This window comes from Nelumbo lutea, chromosome 1, assembly GCF_056320005.1.
Source record: "Nelumbo lutea isolate HS-2025 chromosome 1, American lotus-T2T, whole genome shotgun sequence".
Classification (NCBI taxonomy): Eukaryota; Viridiplantae; Streptophyta; class Magnoliopsida; order Proteales; family Nelumbonaceae; genus Nelumbo; species Nelumbo lutea.
Genome location: NC_142684.1, coordinates 179801872 through 179818027, shown reverse-complemented (window position 1 = coordinate 179818027; position 16156 = coordinate 179801872). Strand labels below are relative to the sequence as shown.

Genomic DNA, 16156 nt, shown 5'->3' with positions numbered 1-16156 from the left:
TATGTAATGTAAAAAAAATCCAGCAACCAAAATGAACAATTGATACCTCACATCTCATAAAAGTGGGACCTTATCTCATGGTAAGATGTGTAGTATTAGATCATGTTGGTATGATGTTGGAACACATTTTGTTGTCAAGAGATCCCAACTCTCCCAATGCCAGTGTCCCACAGAGTGCGCCCCATAGCAAATCCCAACCATGTATTGAGAACAACTTCCATACTCCCAATGCACAATTAGGATGTGTTGTGTGATGTACTTTGTGGGGAGCCAATGTGAACTCCCCTATCTTACCCTAATCCTAACCTTGAAACTATAAAATATCATCATGAAAAAGTAATAAAGCTTCATACTTGAAAATATAATTATACTTTGAACCCTAGTTCTAAGCCTATCTTGTCCAAATAGTAAAGCAAGCCTACCTTATTTTTATAGAAGCCTAATCGACCAATATTGCATTTGAGAGACTTTTCTTCAACTATATGAATATAACTTTTAGGGCAAAATATAAAGACTCCATTGCACTATGGGGTCAATGACGAATGCCCCCTAAACTTTCATTTACAACAAAGACCCCCTTGAACTTTCACTTTGCAACAAATACTCCCTCCATTAGAGTTCCTTCAGTTAACTTCAAAAAAGAGTCTCATTCAGATGTTTAATTTATTTAAAACCCCAAACTACCATTCTTTATTTGAATGATTTATGATTCAATTAGTTTTTTAAATATAACATTGAAGCCCTCTTGATTGCTTGAATAGACCCTTGCAGACTTTTAGCTAGACTCAATATTCATATGAAATGTTAGAGGTTTCTTCTAATAGATACATATTTATGGTTTCGTTTGTTTTTTCTTGAATTATTGGAGAAATGAGTGGATAATTTTTACATTTTAAGATGAAGAGAGACATTCATGTGAGTGAAATGAATCAAAAAAAAAAAAAAAAAAAAAATATTTTCTATGCCAATGAAACGATTCTTGTTATTTTAGATGGTTTCACTTGGAGAAAATGGAAGTATTTTTGGTTGATTAAGGTTTAAGAGAAAAGGACAAGAAAAAGAAAACAAGGAAAGTTTAGGTAGGTATTTTGGTAACTTAACACATTCTATCATTTTACTTAATGATCAGGGGTATTTGTCGTAAAGTAAAAGTTTAAGGGGGGCCTTTGTGGCAAAGGAATGTTTAGGGGGTATTTGTCACTAACCCCAGAATATAGGGGGCCTTTGTAATTCACTCTAACTTTTTATTTAATGATGAAATTGGTGCAAGTTCTCACTTTCAAAGAAAAAACAATAATAAATTCTAGGGTAAATTGTTGAAATATCCCCAAAAGTTTAGTAATTGCAATTACCTCTCCTTAACTTTCTGATAGAAATGCAAGTAGACCCCAATGGTAGAATCTTCTTAAAAAAAGTATGAAAAATGTGAATATGCCTTTTTTTTATCAAAAGCCCACTTGAATGCAAAATTACTTCTTTTTTATTGATGTACTTTTACATCTTATTATCAATGTAAATATGCATTGAAAAATGTGTTTTCTGTCATTCGTTAATGCAAAAATGTAATGTTGCCAAACACAGACAAAAGTGAACCCGAGTGCAAATTTACCCTGAATTGGGGTTTACACTCCATTTGCATTGTTTCCAAACACAGCTCAATGCCTCAAACAAAGCTGAAGCCCCCCCACCCCCGCCCCCCAAGGGTAAAATACAAAAACCTCCCCTGAAATTTTTGGCAATCATAAAAACCTCCTCTATAGTTTAATTTTAACAAATACCTCCCCTGAATTTTTGAGAAATTCAACAAAAACCTCCCTTCCATCACCTTTCCAAACGAAAACATTAAACTGATGCACCATTTTTTCCAAATATCCATTCTACCCTTTTATAAATTATTTTACATATAAAATTACTAAAATAACCCTATTTTAACTCAACAAAAACATTAAAAAATGACCATTAAAGGAGGTTTTTGTCAAATTAAAATAGGGTTATTTCAATAATTTCGTATATAAAATAATTTATAAAAGGGTAGAATGGGCCTTTGGAAAAAAACCGGTGCATCAGTCTAATGTTTTCGTATGGAAAGGTGATAGAAGGGAGGTTTTTGTCAAGTTTCTCAAAAGTTCAAGGGAGGTATTTGCTAAAATGAAATTATAGGGGAAGTTTGTATGATTATCAGAAACTTCAGGGAGGTTTTTTTGTATTTTACCCAAAAAAAGGGCTCTTGATCACCTAGCTCAGCTTGCTCAAATCCATGAAAAATATGGATTTAGGGAGATACAAGGAGCTCCTCACATGAGTGACACCCGTAGTCCATTAATTTTGTTGTCAGACGAGATTTATGAGCTATAATGTAGTGTAAAAACAAATTTCGAATTTGATGAAAATTGACAAAACCACCCTGTCAATGTGAAGCCTCCTTAATCGAGACAGTCCATTGAGCCATTATTTCCATACACTAAAAATCTAAGTCATTGTCTTTTGAAAATTCGTGATACTTGAAGGGATTGTTAGCTCCGCTTTCTTGTTTGTTTGATTTTTAGTTGCAAGAAACAAAAGTTGGTTACAATAAACATAGATTACCAAAAAAAAAGGGTTACAACAAACATCAAATGTATCTGTTGTAGAAAGGCCCCACACAAAGAAAATGAAGGCCCTGATAAGATTAGTATGTGCTATGGTGCTATCTATTTAGTTACTATGAAAGACGATACAATGACCATAGGAATCTAGTCCCCTTTGTTGTGCCTGGATTGTAAAGTAAGTTAATAAATCTGAATGAAGAAGCTACTCTTCAAGCAGGAAGCTGGAGTTTCTCATTGTTCTTCCAGCTGAACACAAAAGAAGAAAAGGAAAAATTGTAAGTATGGATGCAGTTTTTAGAAATTATTATAATGGTAGAAAGGAAAAGATACCTCTTTATATAGTAGTAGAAAAAGTCGGCATAAAGAGCTGTCTGAACCAAGCCTGATAACCAAGCTGCATTTTGCATCAGGCAAAGAACCATTGTTAGCATTTATAAGCATACAGTTTAAGCCAAAGAGGGATAAGGTCAAGAAAATGCTACTAGTGGACTGAAGAACTTACGTATCCACCGGACCAGGTGATTCTCTGTGAAGTAACGATAAACCCAGTTGACCAAATATAGGGCCCGGTAAGCACTACAGAGGTTACCAAAGAAGAAATGTTACCGCTTATAGAATTTGCTAGGCACTACAGATGTGACCAAAAACATAAAAATTAATCACAAGATTCATTGGACATTTAACAAAAGCACTCCTGGTAATGATAGTCACATGTGTCTGCTTCAATACGGAAAATTGATTACTACCAAAAAAAAATACGGAAAATTGATTGATTATGAAAGAAAAAGCCTGACTGCATCTTGATAATGAAACCAAAACCAAACCAACAAAAGAATTTACAGAAACTCCAAGGAAACAAGGGACCGTGCAGATACATCCTTTTTACTGAGTTAAAGATAGTGCTCTTCGCACTGCTTATTTTCGATTAGAGATGATCTTAATTGTGCCATGTTAAAAATCTGGTGATGCAATAACTAGCCTTTCAGTCTCTCCTTTAGATGTGTCAACCAGTCACTACCTATGCATTCCACAAAACAAATATATGCTAAATTTAACAATATGCAATGTGTGTGTATATGGAAAAGGTTTCCTAATTGGGTCAAGTAGGGACCGGACTTCTTTACGTAACCAACCCTATTTCTGGTACATGAAGGATGGTTTGGCATACCTAAACCATCCTATTTTTAAGATAAATAAAAAAAGAAATTTTATTAAGAAAGATAAAGAAGATATTACCAACACCTGACTGTGCCTACCACCAAAATCTTACAAAACCAGACCAATCAATATCATTAATAATAACCCACCCAAAACATAGAAAAACCCTTCATACTAAAGAAAATGCACAGCCACGAGCCACCTCAATTTGACCATGGACCCAATTAAATTCACTTAAGAATCAAACAACACCCCAACCCCAGCCTTCACCCAACTAGAACTTCCAAACCCAAACCCCTTGTGGTGCCTCTTAAACCTCTCCTTGGTCAAAAAACAAAACACATTCTGTTTCCTGGGTTTCTTAATTTTCTTTCTAGGACCACCCCCTAGCAGCCCCAACTACAACCTGCTGAAAACCGTCGAAACTTGAACAGTTCAAAGTTGCTTCTTGTTTCTAAATCTAATTAGTGCATTAGGCAGCTCATCCCTAACTGCTACTACCTTATTACACATTTAATCTCTCTGACGCCAACGTAGCATTTTTTTCCAAAGATTCGAGTTGCCTCCTCTCTAGGATCTTCACATGCAATCACTTCAGTTTTAGAGCGCCTCTCAACGTTTCTTTCTTTTCCAAATTGCTTGTGACAACCCCCGATCAAAGTTTACCTTAGCTTCTTCCTCACTTCCCTGTAAAAGCCTTCTTCCACCTCCCTGAAAGTTTCCCTGGCAAAATCCTCTCCTCCAAGAAAAAACAAACCCAATATTTTACTAACTTCCATTCCTTTGTTGACCACATTCTCCATATTCATCTTCCTTCCAATTTCATGAGGTTCATCTAAGATGACTTCACCTTCCTCTTTCAAAGACTCAGCTTCCGTTTCCATTTCTTTCTCCTCATCTGTGCCAAATGGAAATGTTCTGTACCTCCTCTTTCTCTTGTACACATTTGCATCTGACGATTCTTCACACCACTGCCTGTCCCAATCTCCCTTTCCTCTCCAACCCTTCAATCTCCCACTTCACCTTCCCTTTTATCCTCCCAGAATATTCAATTCTTTCCTGATAACTAAACGCTAGCTCGCCTGTTACTCCCTCTTGAAATCCACCTTCAATCTCCACCTCCCCTTTGTGCTTAGCCAAAACTTCCATCAACACATTCCATCACCGACTCCAAAGGGCCAACCTGTTCAACCTCTTCTTCCCACAGTACTGCACAAACTTTCCTCTCACTGATCATATTTGTCAGAAGTTCAGCCTCCCTTGTACCACCGAAGTCCATGCAACCAAAAGAACCATTCAGATTCTTTCACATACCTTGTAGTCACCCATTCCCAAATGTCGTTTGCTTTCCCAAGTCTGATTTTTCTCCTCATGACATGCTTCTTTACTTGTGTCTTTGGTTTTCCTTTTGAAGTTCTCATCAAAACTTCATCAGAAGCTGAATTATTCCCTAACCCTTGTTTCTCCAGTCTACCAGGTACCTTCGAGTTTCCCATGGACCTCCATCGAGGGAAATCTGCATTCTCCCATCAATCTTCTTTCCATCTCTCGGACCAATCCCAGGGTCTGAAGTTGAAGGATTTTATCCAGAAGTTATGCCCTTCTCATCATCTGAAATGTTCACAGGAGGCTTAAATGGGGAAGAATAAATATCCTCCCTCAAGACTCTCAACCGGGTCATGTTATTTCCTAAACCTTGAAGTGTTAAATTGACCGGTTCAAATAAAATGGTTCAACGAAGCCCAAAACACCCCTTACCAATTTTGATTACGTGGTTACCTGGAGCAGCTTTAAAATCAACCTTATTGCCATCTGCATTTAGATCTCCCTCTAAACTATATTGGTTCACCTCCCCAATCTTTACCCTGCATGCTGTCCATTTTCTGTGAAGGTGTTGTTCAACTATCCCACCAGCTAATGCCTGTGCGTAGGTTTGGCTGCCAGATTGTGCTCCAGCTTTTGAGGTATCACCAAAGTTAGCAAAATGGTGCATAACATCCTGCTAATACAAATTCTCCACGCCCTTTTCCAAACAAGAATCCAATAAAAAAGATTTCTCCAATCTTTTCCTTCCACGTAACTCATCTTCTTCAAACCATTCATGTTTCACCCTGTGTCCTCCACTCCAGAGAGCAGCTTCCACAGAAGTTGCAATCTAGATACTATGAAATGTGCAGTCTAACAATACTTCCATCTTTCTTGGAATTTCTTTAGGCTTCACTCCCATCAATCTCACAGCCACCGAATGAAGATCTTTAGCAAAGACACCGGTTAGACAGCCATCACAAGCTATAGCAATTGCCTTAAAAGTTGAAAGCATCTGAAATGAAAGGGCAACCCCAGGATCCTTATTGTTATCCCACCATCAGGTTGCAGATCCTTTGGGTTGAACCAGGACCCCATTGTGACATTAAAAACTGGCCACACTTTGTTTGAAGAGAGGAAGTTACTATTTCTACCTCATCTTCCAAAATATCAAGAATCACTTTGCTCTCATCAAATGGAGTTAGCATTAATGAGCCTTTCAATTTCAAGAAGTTATTGAATGCTTCTCCGATTGCATATCAATCTTCAACCTTTTCTTTTTCTGTAACCACAAAGTGGTTCTCGCATCGCTCCTTTCCTGTATTAAACACCAATTTAATCTCCCCCACAATACCTATTAACAGAAAAGAGAGGAGAAATAAGGAAGAAGGAGAGAGAGAGAGAGAGAGAGGAAAGAAGGGAGAAGAGAAGAGAAAGGTTTTGGAGTCAACTAACTGACTGGGCACCATCTTATATCATTATATATAGGGCAACCATAATTAAAAGGGAAAAGACCCCTATACATAAACAATGACAAAAAAACTTACTTTAACCAGACCAAACAGACCCTAACTCAGCAGAATACAAACATAAAAAATAAAGTAAACATTCCAACACTCCCCCTCAAGTTGGGACATAGATGTCAATCATGCCCAACTTGTCACACAAATTATTATGCCGCACATGATGAAGGCCCTTGGTGATGATGTCTACAAGTTGTTCTTCTAAACTAACATATGGAGTACACACTTCTCCGCTCACAAGTTTTTTCTCAAATAAAATGCTTGTCCACTTCAATATGTTTTGTTCTATCATGGAGGACTAGGTTATCCATTAGCAGCAATATCGATAGCATCTTTATTGTCACAATAGAGTGACATAGGTTTGTTAACTGTAAAACCCAGCTCTCCTAAAATGTTTTCTATCCACATGATTTCAACAACTCCATGAGACATAGCTCAGTAACCTGCTTCAGCACTGGATCTAGCCACTACACTTTGTTTCTTACTTCTCCAGGTGACTAAGTTTCCACCCACAAAGGTACAATACCCACTGGTAGATTTTCTGTCATCGACTGCCCCTGCCCAATCAGCATCTGTATACACCTCCACTTTCAAATGCCCATGTTTCTAGAATAGAAAACCAACTCTTTGGAACTTTTTGAGGTATCTAAGGATCCTTTCTATAACTTCAAAGTATGTTGTCTTAGGGTTATGCATTAACTGACTAAGGACACCCATTGCATAGGCAATATCAGGTCTGCTCATAGACAAATATAAGTGTCTCCCTACAAGTCTCTGGAACTTCTTCACATCTTTCAAAAGCTCCCCCTGACTATCTCCTAGCTAATGGTTGGGTTCAATGGGTGAATCAATTCGCTTCACTCCTGACTTGCCTACATCCTCTAATAGATCTAGTACATATTTCCTTTGGCAAATAAAGATGCCCTTTTGAGAGCGGATGACTTCACTCCCAAGGAAATAACATAAGGGGCCTAGATCGAATTGAGTGTCTAGGAATTTCTTCAACTTCTGTATTTCAGTCTTCCAATCTCTTGTGACCACTATGTCCTCAACATACACAATTAAAATTGCATTTTTTCCCTTCACCTTTCTTCACAAACAGAGTATGATCTGACTAGTATTGTTTGAACCCCATCTGTTGTACAACTAAGTGAAACTTACTAAACCAGGCCCGAGGTGATTGCTTCAACCCATAAAACGATATTTTTAACCTACCCACCTTCTGCTCACTACCTTTGCATAGAAACCTGGAAGTTGAGTCATGTGAACCTCCTCCTCCAACTAGTGAAGTTCCCAATCAAGATTAGTTGCCAGTGAAAGGAGGATTCTGATCGAATTCATCTTAGCTACTGGAGCAAAGATCTCTTCATAGTCTACTCCACATACTTGTGTAAACCCTTTGGCCACCAATTTGGCTTTGTACCTTTCTATTGAACCATTAGCCCTATACTTTACTGTGAATACCCACTTGCATCCCACTAGTTCCTTTTCTTCAAGAAGATCCACCAACTCCTAGGTGTCATTTTTGTGTAAGGCATTAATTTCTTCCATCATTGCACCTGTCCATTCAGGTTTGGATTAAGCCTCTGCCACATTCTTAGGAACAGAAACACTATCAACGAAGGAAAGGAACACACGATATGAAGGTGAAATATGACTATAAGACACAAAGTGAGAGATAGGATGATTAGTAGTACAAGATCTAACAAGCTTTCTCTTAGCAATAGGAACATCAAGATCATTAATAATAGGGGGATCAATATCAAGAGGTTCAGGCATATCAATGGGAACAAGTGTACCTAGCTGATGAGGATGATCTACCTCTGGAGAGCCTGATGTTGTTGGTTGCATAGTTTCAGATTCCACGGCTTTTGAATTCTATTGGCTCTTATGGCGGTGAAGAAAGACACAAAATGAGGGATGATCAGGAAGCAGAGGTAATTGAGTCTGAGCTTGGGTGTGTTTCTCCTCCTCAACCCTACCCTCCCCTAAGGAGAAATCGAGAAAAAATGTTGACTCTCAAAGAAGGAAACGTCCATGGAGACATAGTACTTGTGTGAGGCAGGATCATAGCAACGGTAGCCCTTTTAAGATAAAGGATAACCAAGAAACACATAGGGAATGGCACGAGAATCAAGCTTACCACGAGTTGGAGACAAACCATGAACAAAGCAACAACACCCAAAAACACGCATTAGAATAAGAGACAAAGGTGTCGTAGGAAACAAAAGTTTATGCGGGGCACTGGGGCCTTATACTCTAGCAATCGAGCATACAATTGACGATATATGCAACACACATAACAACATCCATCCAAAAGCATTTTGGAACATTCATATGGAGTAATAAACCACAAGCTACTTCGAGAAGATGACGATTTTTTTTCTTTTAGCGACATCGTTTTGTTAGGGTGTCCTAGCACAAGAGCTCCAATGAAGGGATCCACACGAAGCAAAGAACTCCGTGAGATCACTATGGAAGTACTCCTTTGCGTTGTCCGACTGGAAGATATGAATCTCAATTTGGAATTGAGTGAAAATCATGTGTTGAAAATCTTTCACAATCTTTGGCACTTCGTCTCTAGATCGCATAGGATAAACCCATGTATATCTAGAGTAGTCATCAATCAAAGTAATGAAATAGTTATATCCAGTCTTAGAAGGGAGATGGTTCCTTGACCAGCTATAGTGGAAAATGACTCATCAGCCAGTCTCACCTTATCTCTCCCAGAGAGAAGATTATATGCCTGAAATAAATTTGACTTACCAGTCATGTGGTTTGAGGCTCAAGAGCCAATTATCCAAGGGGAATCAAATGTATGAGATGACGCATGGAAAGCAGTGGCAGTGTTACTTGATGTAGACGCAAAGGAGGTAAGAGTAGGGCCATAATCCATCTGGTGAAGTGTCTTACCATATAATTCCAAGTGGTTACAAAAAGAATTGATGATCTCTTCCTTAGGGTCAGAACCAGAGTGTCGCTCTTGGGGTACCACAGGACTAGTCTCTTGAGATGCCACATTTGCTGAGTTATATTTCTTCTAACTCTGCTAGGATGGCTTCTTACTCGGATCAACTATTGATTTCTTACTCAATTCCTGAGCCCATTTAGGCTTGCCGTAAAGTTCCCAACATGTGTCTCTAGTGTGCCTGGACTTCTGACAATGAGTGCACCAAAGCTTGTCTTTGTCATCCACTCTCTTCTGTGAATCACCCTTTTTAGAAGAACCTCCAACATTTAAATTTGTACCCCCTCAGACAGCTAGTGCAACTGGCTCCCCCTTTGTACAATTCATCACACTTCTTCTACTCTCTTCAGACTGAACTAAGGCATAAACTTTTTGAACTGAAAGTAAGTTCTTACTTCCTAAGATTTGTACCCTCATGGATTATGTAGGCTTCAGCCCCAAAAGAAAAGCAAATACCCGTTGTTGGGAAACAAGTGACTTGTAGGCCTTTGCATCTTCATCACACTTCCAATTCACATTTTGATAATGATTCAGTTCCTTCCAAATTGACGTCAGATCTAAGTAGTACACCGAGAGACTCCTCTCTCCCTGCTTGCAAGTGGAGGATTCAGCTTGTAATTGATATATCTTTGCATAATGCTTTTGCTCTGAATAGGTAATAGATTTGGCTTGTTCCCATATTTCACAAGTTGTTTTAGCCCACATAAATGTCTTCCTTACTTGTGGCAACATGGAAACCAAGAGCAATGACATCACCATACTATTTTCTTGGTCCCATCTGTCATGTTCAGCACTTCCAATCTTTGGTTCCTTCACTTTATCATTAATATGCCCTATTTTCCCTCTAGCAGTAATGTAAAGTTTAATTCCCCTAGACCATTCAAGGTAGTTCAGTCCATCAAAGGGGATTACAGCCATGGGGAAACTCATACCCATCCCCCCACTCATTCCATTTTGACCTCCTGAAATTCCAGAAGTTGCAGAATTCTCAGAGGACATGATTCAAACACTTTTCTGATTCAACACACACCTTATGATCCCTCCTGAGACCAAAAACAATCCTAGAAACACACCAAAGATGCAGCCCACATGCACACACTGCAATCTGAACACAATCTGAATACAGACCAGCTTTGATTGTCCAAAAAAGAGCAAGATTTTAGGTTGATTTCAGTGTTGTACTGCCATAAATCACACTCCACCAACTTCCAGACCATCCAAACACATCGACAACCAGGAGGGGTCATAAAACAGTACCATCACACCACAACCAGGCCATCCACAACCTACAAGTTTTCTATTTTCAAGTATGGGATCACACGACCCATAAAAAAAGAGGTTAGAACCTCACAACTTCTCTGACGACATTCAGCATTCTTGATTCATTTGTTTTTTCTTGGTACACGACCAAGAGAAAAGAAAAAAGGTAATAGAACAAGTTTGTACCAGTTGCAGGTCAGCCTTTCTGATCTCAGTTGAAGAAGACAGCAAGATAAGGAAGAGAGAACTTGTTTGATCTGCTCACAGACCCAGTAGAACCGCTCTGATACCATATTAACAGAAGAAGAGAGGAGAAATAAGGAAGAAGAAGAGAAGGGAGAGAGAGGAGAGAAGGGAGAAGAGAAGAGAAAGGTTTTGGAGTCAACTAACTGACTGGCGGCACCAGCTTATATTATTATATATAGGGCGACCATAATTAAAAAGGAAAAGACCCTCATGCCCCTGCTTAAGTTAAGAGTACATAAACAATGACAAAAAAACTTACTTTAACCAGACCAAACAGACCCTAACTCAGCAGAATACAAACATAAAAGAAAAATAAGTAAGCATTCCAACAATACCCATAACCACAGACTTTCCATCATCCTTCTCATGCACTTCTTTATGAACTGCAAGATTTTTTCCATGTTCATTGCAAATTCCTACACACCTTGAGAATCTCCTTCCAGCCTATATCCTTTCTCCTTCAGGAAAGCAAACCAAACGTTTATTTCCCTGACCAAAGAATTCCCATATTGCTATGAACCTTCCTTTTGAGTTCCTTTTTCTTTCTGCGATATGTCTTCTTTCAGGAATTCCTTATCCGATCTCAATCCTCATACCTCTCTGAGACTAATTGAATCCTCTAGAAATCCTTTCAACCACCAGATAGCTTCCCCTACCAACAACACCTCTGCTGTCCTGTTCTCCATCTTCACCGCTAGATTTTCTTTGAACCCGAGCTCCTCAAAGACAACTTTTAGCTTCAACCCTCTGAGACTTTCTCCAGCCCATCCTCTGAAATTGAGTAACACAGGACCTGAGAGATTCCCCTGAATTCACCAGTTGTTAATCCTCAACATGTAGTGAGGTCTTTTTCATGATATCTTTTGATCAATACAGGGTGAGAATAGTATTATAGAGTCTCCTTTTGGATTCCAAATTCATTTGTCATGTGAAAGATTCTTGGCTCATTTAGGGAGCTTTCCTTGAACAACACAACTAGCAAATGCATTATCTATGTACCACGAAAGATGTGGCATAGAATAGAAGTATAGAACATTTAGCATTGTTGTCCCTATTTGCAAACATATAATAGCCAGGATCAAAATTTCATAATCTGTATCGACCAATACATATTGTACCGGGGACACACTGATACACTACTATAAGCACTGTTTCGAGGTTTGACCTGTTTCAGGGGGTAGACAGGCCTTATATCAGCCCCCTGAACAGGTTTGAAAAAATAAAAAAAAAAAGTAAAGCGCTCAACGATACAGACCGATACGCCCATCCGGTGACCCACTGATACACTACTATAGATGACAGGCTAAGAACAGGGACAGTCTCTGCTCTTCATAGACCCTTGTAATAGTTTCTAATTTGTGTGACCATGATTGTTTTATGCAATTCCCTTTTATATGGTAACTTCTCTATAACAACACACCACCAATTGAAAGAATACCTAAAAGAACTGCTTCACTGTTCCTATTTCCATGCCTTTTTTTTATTTTGTTGTCCCTCACTCAATTATATGCCATTGCAAAAAACTTAAACCAAATAATGGACAAATTGATATTGGATATGGGATTTTAGAATAATTACAAACATTTGTAGGTGCCTATGGTGGGATTGTGGAAGAAACATGAAACATAGTTGACTAAATTGTATGATAATAATGCTGGGTTGAACTTATAAATAAAATAAAATAATGCTGGGTTGAAATTTCAGAAATAATATGAAATTAGGAAGGAACTCTACTCAAAAGGTTTAGAAAACAGAAGAAACATAAAGATGTCTTGGTCTCAAAAGTTTTTGCTAGGCTGAAGAGGGGGGTCATCTTGGGGTTGGACCAACCAAGATGTTAAAATTCAAGAGAACATTAAAGAAGTAAGGAGGGATTAGTTGTGTACTTGTGTCTTGTTGGGGTGCTTTTTTCCCTCATTGTTGCTTTGGGTCATAGTAGTAAGGGTGGCTCTCAAGGGTGGAATTGGGTTGAAGTTTATTTGTTTTTTTAGTCTATGTTTGGGCTAGGTTGCTTGTCTCGTGGTGCAGGCTTGTTAGTTTTAGTGAGTTCTTCATTTCCTGGTATTGGGTTTTGGATTTCTTAGGTTTGTAGTGTGGTTTTTTGTGGGAGTTGCTTTTTATCTTCTCCTTTTTATTACCACAAAAAAGAAAGCCTTAACATCAAGGAGTATAGATAATAAGAAGATAAAAAAAGGAGTACAGATAATAAGAATAAATTTGAAAGGAAAATTTCATCAAGAGATGGATGAGAGGATAAAAATAGGGAAAATCCAAGAATGCCAATCCTTCACACTGCACAATTTCACAAGCTTCAAGATTTAACTTTCCATTCATTCTCTTCTTAAAAGCCAATTACCAAGTGATAGAAACCTGGGAAGACCACCTTCTATGGACACTAGTGAGGCCCATAGTCAGGCCTATGTAGGTCCTGACCCACAACCCACAGCCTCATCCACAAAATCACACCTAATTTGTTTTGTATATGCAATTAGGACACGTCGGCAGAAAGTTAATTAGATCCAAGTCTAGAATGTTCTTTATTTATCAATAACAGAATACTTTCATTAATTAAGGAAAAAAAATAGCGGTGAACCACGGAGAAAAGGTCTAGAATATTCTAGATCAATTCAAATCTTGCTCAATTGTAACTTAAGGATAAAAGTTGTTTGAGGGAAATACGAATTCAAGGATTTGACTACCAACTCTTCTCTCTTCTGCTTTTTTTATCAATAGCAGAAACATTTTATTGGAATTAAGAAAGAAGATACAAGTACATAAAGGCGCAGGGAGAGATAAACTCTCTTAACTCTCCCCACATAGAGAAGCAGGATTACAACATAGCCCAAAACATTTGATCCCTTCCCACCCCTTTTTTTATAAGAAACGGTAACTTTCATTAGCTTAGTCCAATTAACATGTGCACCCAACTCCCTTGTGAGGCTCAATAATTCCCTTACAGGTTGTTTAAGGGACCATGTTCCGAAACTATTTGTTTGCAACCAATCTACCACTAATTTTGAGTCTCCCTCCACTTCTAGTTGTTGAATACTCAATTACTTAGCCAATTTGAGCCCCTGGAGGAGGGCCATCACTTCTGCTCTAAGCGAATCCCCCAATCCTATTGGACCAGAATACATAGCCAGGATTCTTCCTCCCGCATCTCTAACTACACCCCCAATTCTAGAGGGTCCAGGGTTCCCAACAAAGCTGCCATGAAAGTTTAGTTTCACATTGCACTGCAAAGGAGGGGACCAGACTGCTTGTATGGTAGAAGATGAAACAGAAGATATTACTATTATACTTCATCCTCTAGTCAAATCATCTACAGAGACATCCTTGAACAAGTCTAGAGTTTTCAGTAAATTGTATGGCCTTAATGATGATCCCTTCTATAAGTTCAGGAACTGATTTTTCTTTCCCTTGGAAAATCATGTTATTTCTCTCTTCCCAAACTGTCCACAAGATAGCTGCCCCCGTTATTCTCCACATCACCCTTCCCTTCTTCTTTGGTTGTTGGAAGAAGCTAGGGTCAAAGAGATCTACTACACTTAAGGAGGAATCCACCTACAATCAAAGAGAGAAGAGAACCAATCCCATATAAGAGCAATAAAAGGACAAGATATTAATAGGTGATTCACTGTCTCACCATTCCTCAAGCAAAGGCTATAGACATGTGGGGACAAGCACCAATTTGGTCTTTTTCTTTAAAGCACTTCCAAGGTATTAATTTTTCAGAGAACCACTTCCCAACAAAAAGCCCTCATTACAACCAGGGGATTTTAGACCTATCAGTCTGGTGAATAGCTTGTATAAAATAATTGCAAAAGTCTTGTCTTTCAGGATAAAGAAGGTCCTTCCCTCATTATTGCACCTAACCACTGACATATCTGCAGTTTGCAAATGATACAATCCTGTTCTACAAAGGTGGGGACATAAATTGGATCCAGAATTTAAAATTGGCAATACAACTCTTCGAGCAGATGTCTAACCTCAAGGTGAACTTTGACGAGTTGTGTAGCGGGTGTGAATGTGGAGGAGAGGGAATTAAGTGAGTATGCAGGTGCCTTAGGTTGTGCAGTCTCGATTTGGCCTCTGACGTACTTGGGCCTCCCCTTAGGAGATAATCCTAAGTATGAAAGCTTCTGGAACCCGGTAGTGGAGAGATTTGAGAAGAGGCTTGCGTCCTAGAGGAAAAATTATCTCTCCTTAGGGGGGAGAGTCACTTTGATTGGTCTACATGGGCTGGAAGACAACAATTGGGATCCTAGATTTGCGGCAAGGGCTACAGCTACTTCTCCTTGGAAATCCATTCATGATCTGCTTCCATCTTTCTCCCCTTGAATCAGGTATGGTCTTAACTCTGGTAATCGAATAAAATTTTGGGAACAACTTTGGGTTGGGGATTCACCTCTGAAGGACCAGTTCCCATCCTTGTATGCTATGTTAGACTTGAAAAATGAACCTATGTCTTCTTTCTTAGGTCCGTCAGACTCCACTTCTGGTTTTGGTTGAAACCTAGGCCTGAGAAGGGCAATTAGGGATACAGACTTGGACAGCATTTCATCTTTGTTAACCATCCTGGAGAATGTTTCCTTGGATCCTAATAAGGAGGACACTAGATTTTGGACTCATTCCACATTAGGTACTTTCTCTTGTGCTTCGTTTTTTGAAACCTTAACTCAGCCTCCTGTCACAATTGGGGTGTCCTTTCCAGTTAAAGAGAACTGGAGCAAGCCCATTCTTCCTCAGTTTGGTAGTTTTTGTTGGGAAATTTTCCTGGAAAGAATTAACACAAATGGTTTACTTCAAAAAAAGAGACCCAATTCTTGTTTACTTCCTAATAGGTGTACTCTTTGTAAAGCTGATGGGGAAACTGGTTACCACCTTATGGTTTCTTGTAAGGTCACTAAAACTGTATGGAAGTGGGCTCTTTCCCTCTTTGGGTGTTTTTGGAATTCCCCCGAGAGTGTCCAAAGTTTGTTCTCTCCTACGTTTTTCAGATGGCCTAAGAAGAGAGGGAAGATTATGTGGAGGAGCATTAGGGCAGTTGTACGTTGGTCCCTATGGGAAGAAAGAAACTCGTGAATTTTCTCAAACAAGGAAAGAAC

The 16156-nt window shown here is 38.8% G+C and overlaps 1 protein-coding gene across 1 annotated transcript in view; it reads right to left on the bottom strand.

Moving 5' to 3' along the window:
- Positions 1 to 2562: 2562 nt before the first annotated feature.
- The window catches only part of LOC148879543 (ER lumen protein-retaining receptor-like), a 29892-nt gene continuing 16298 nt past the window's right edge, over positions 2563 to 16156 (bottom strand). Inside the window, exons 4-6 of the mRNA XM_088961101.1 lie at positions 3091 to 3164; positions 2919 to 2982; positions 2563 to 2834 (exon numbers count right to left, since the gene is read on the bottom strand). Of these exons, the coding sequence (XP_088817227.1) occupies positions 2798 to 2834; positions 2919 to 2982; positions 3091 to 3164 (175 nt within the window). The 3' untranslated portion in view covers positions 2563 to 2797. The remainder of the gene's footprint in view (positions 2835 to 2918; positions 2983 to 3090; positions 3165 to 16156) is intronic.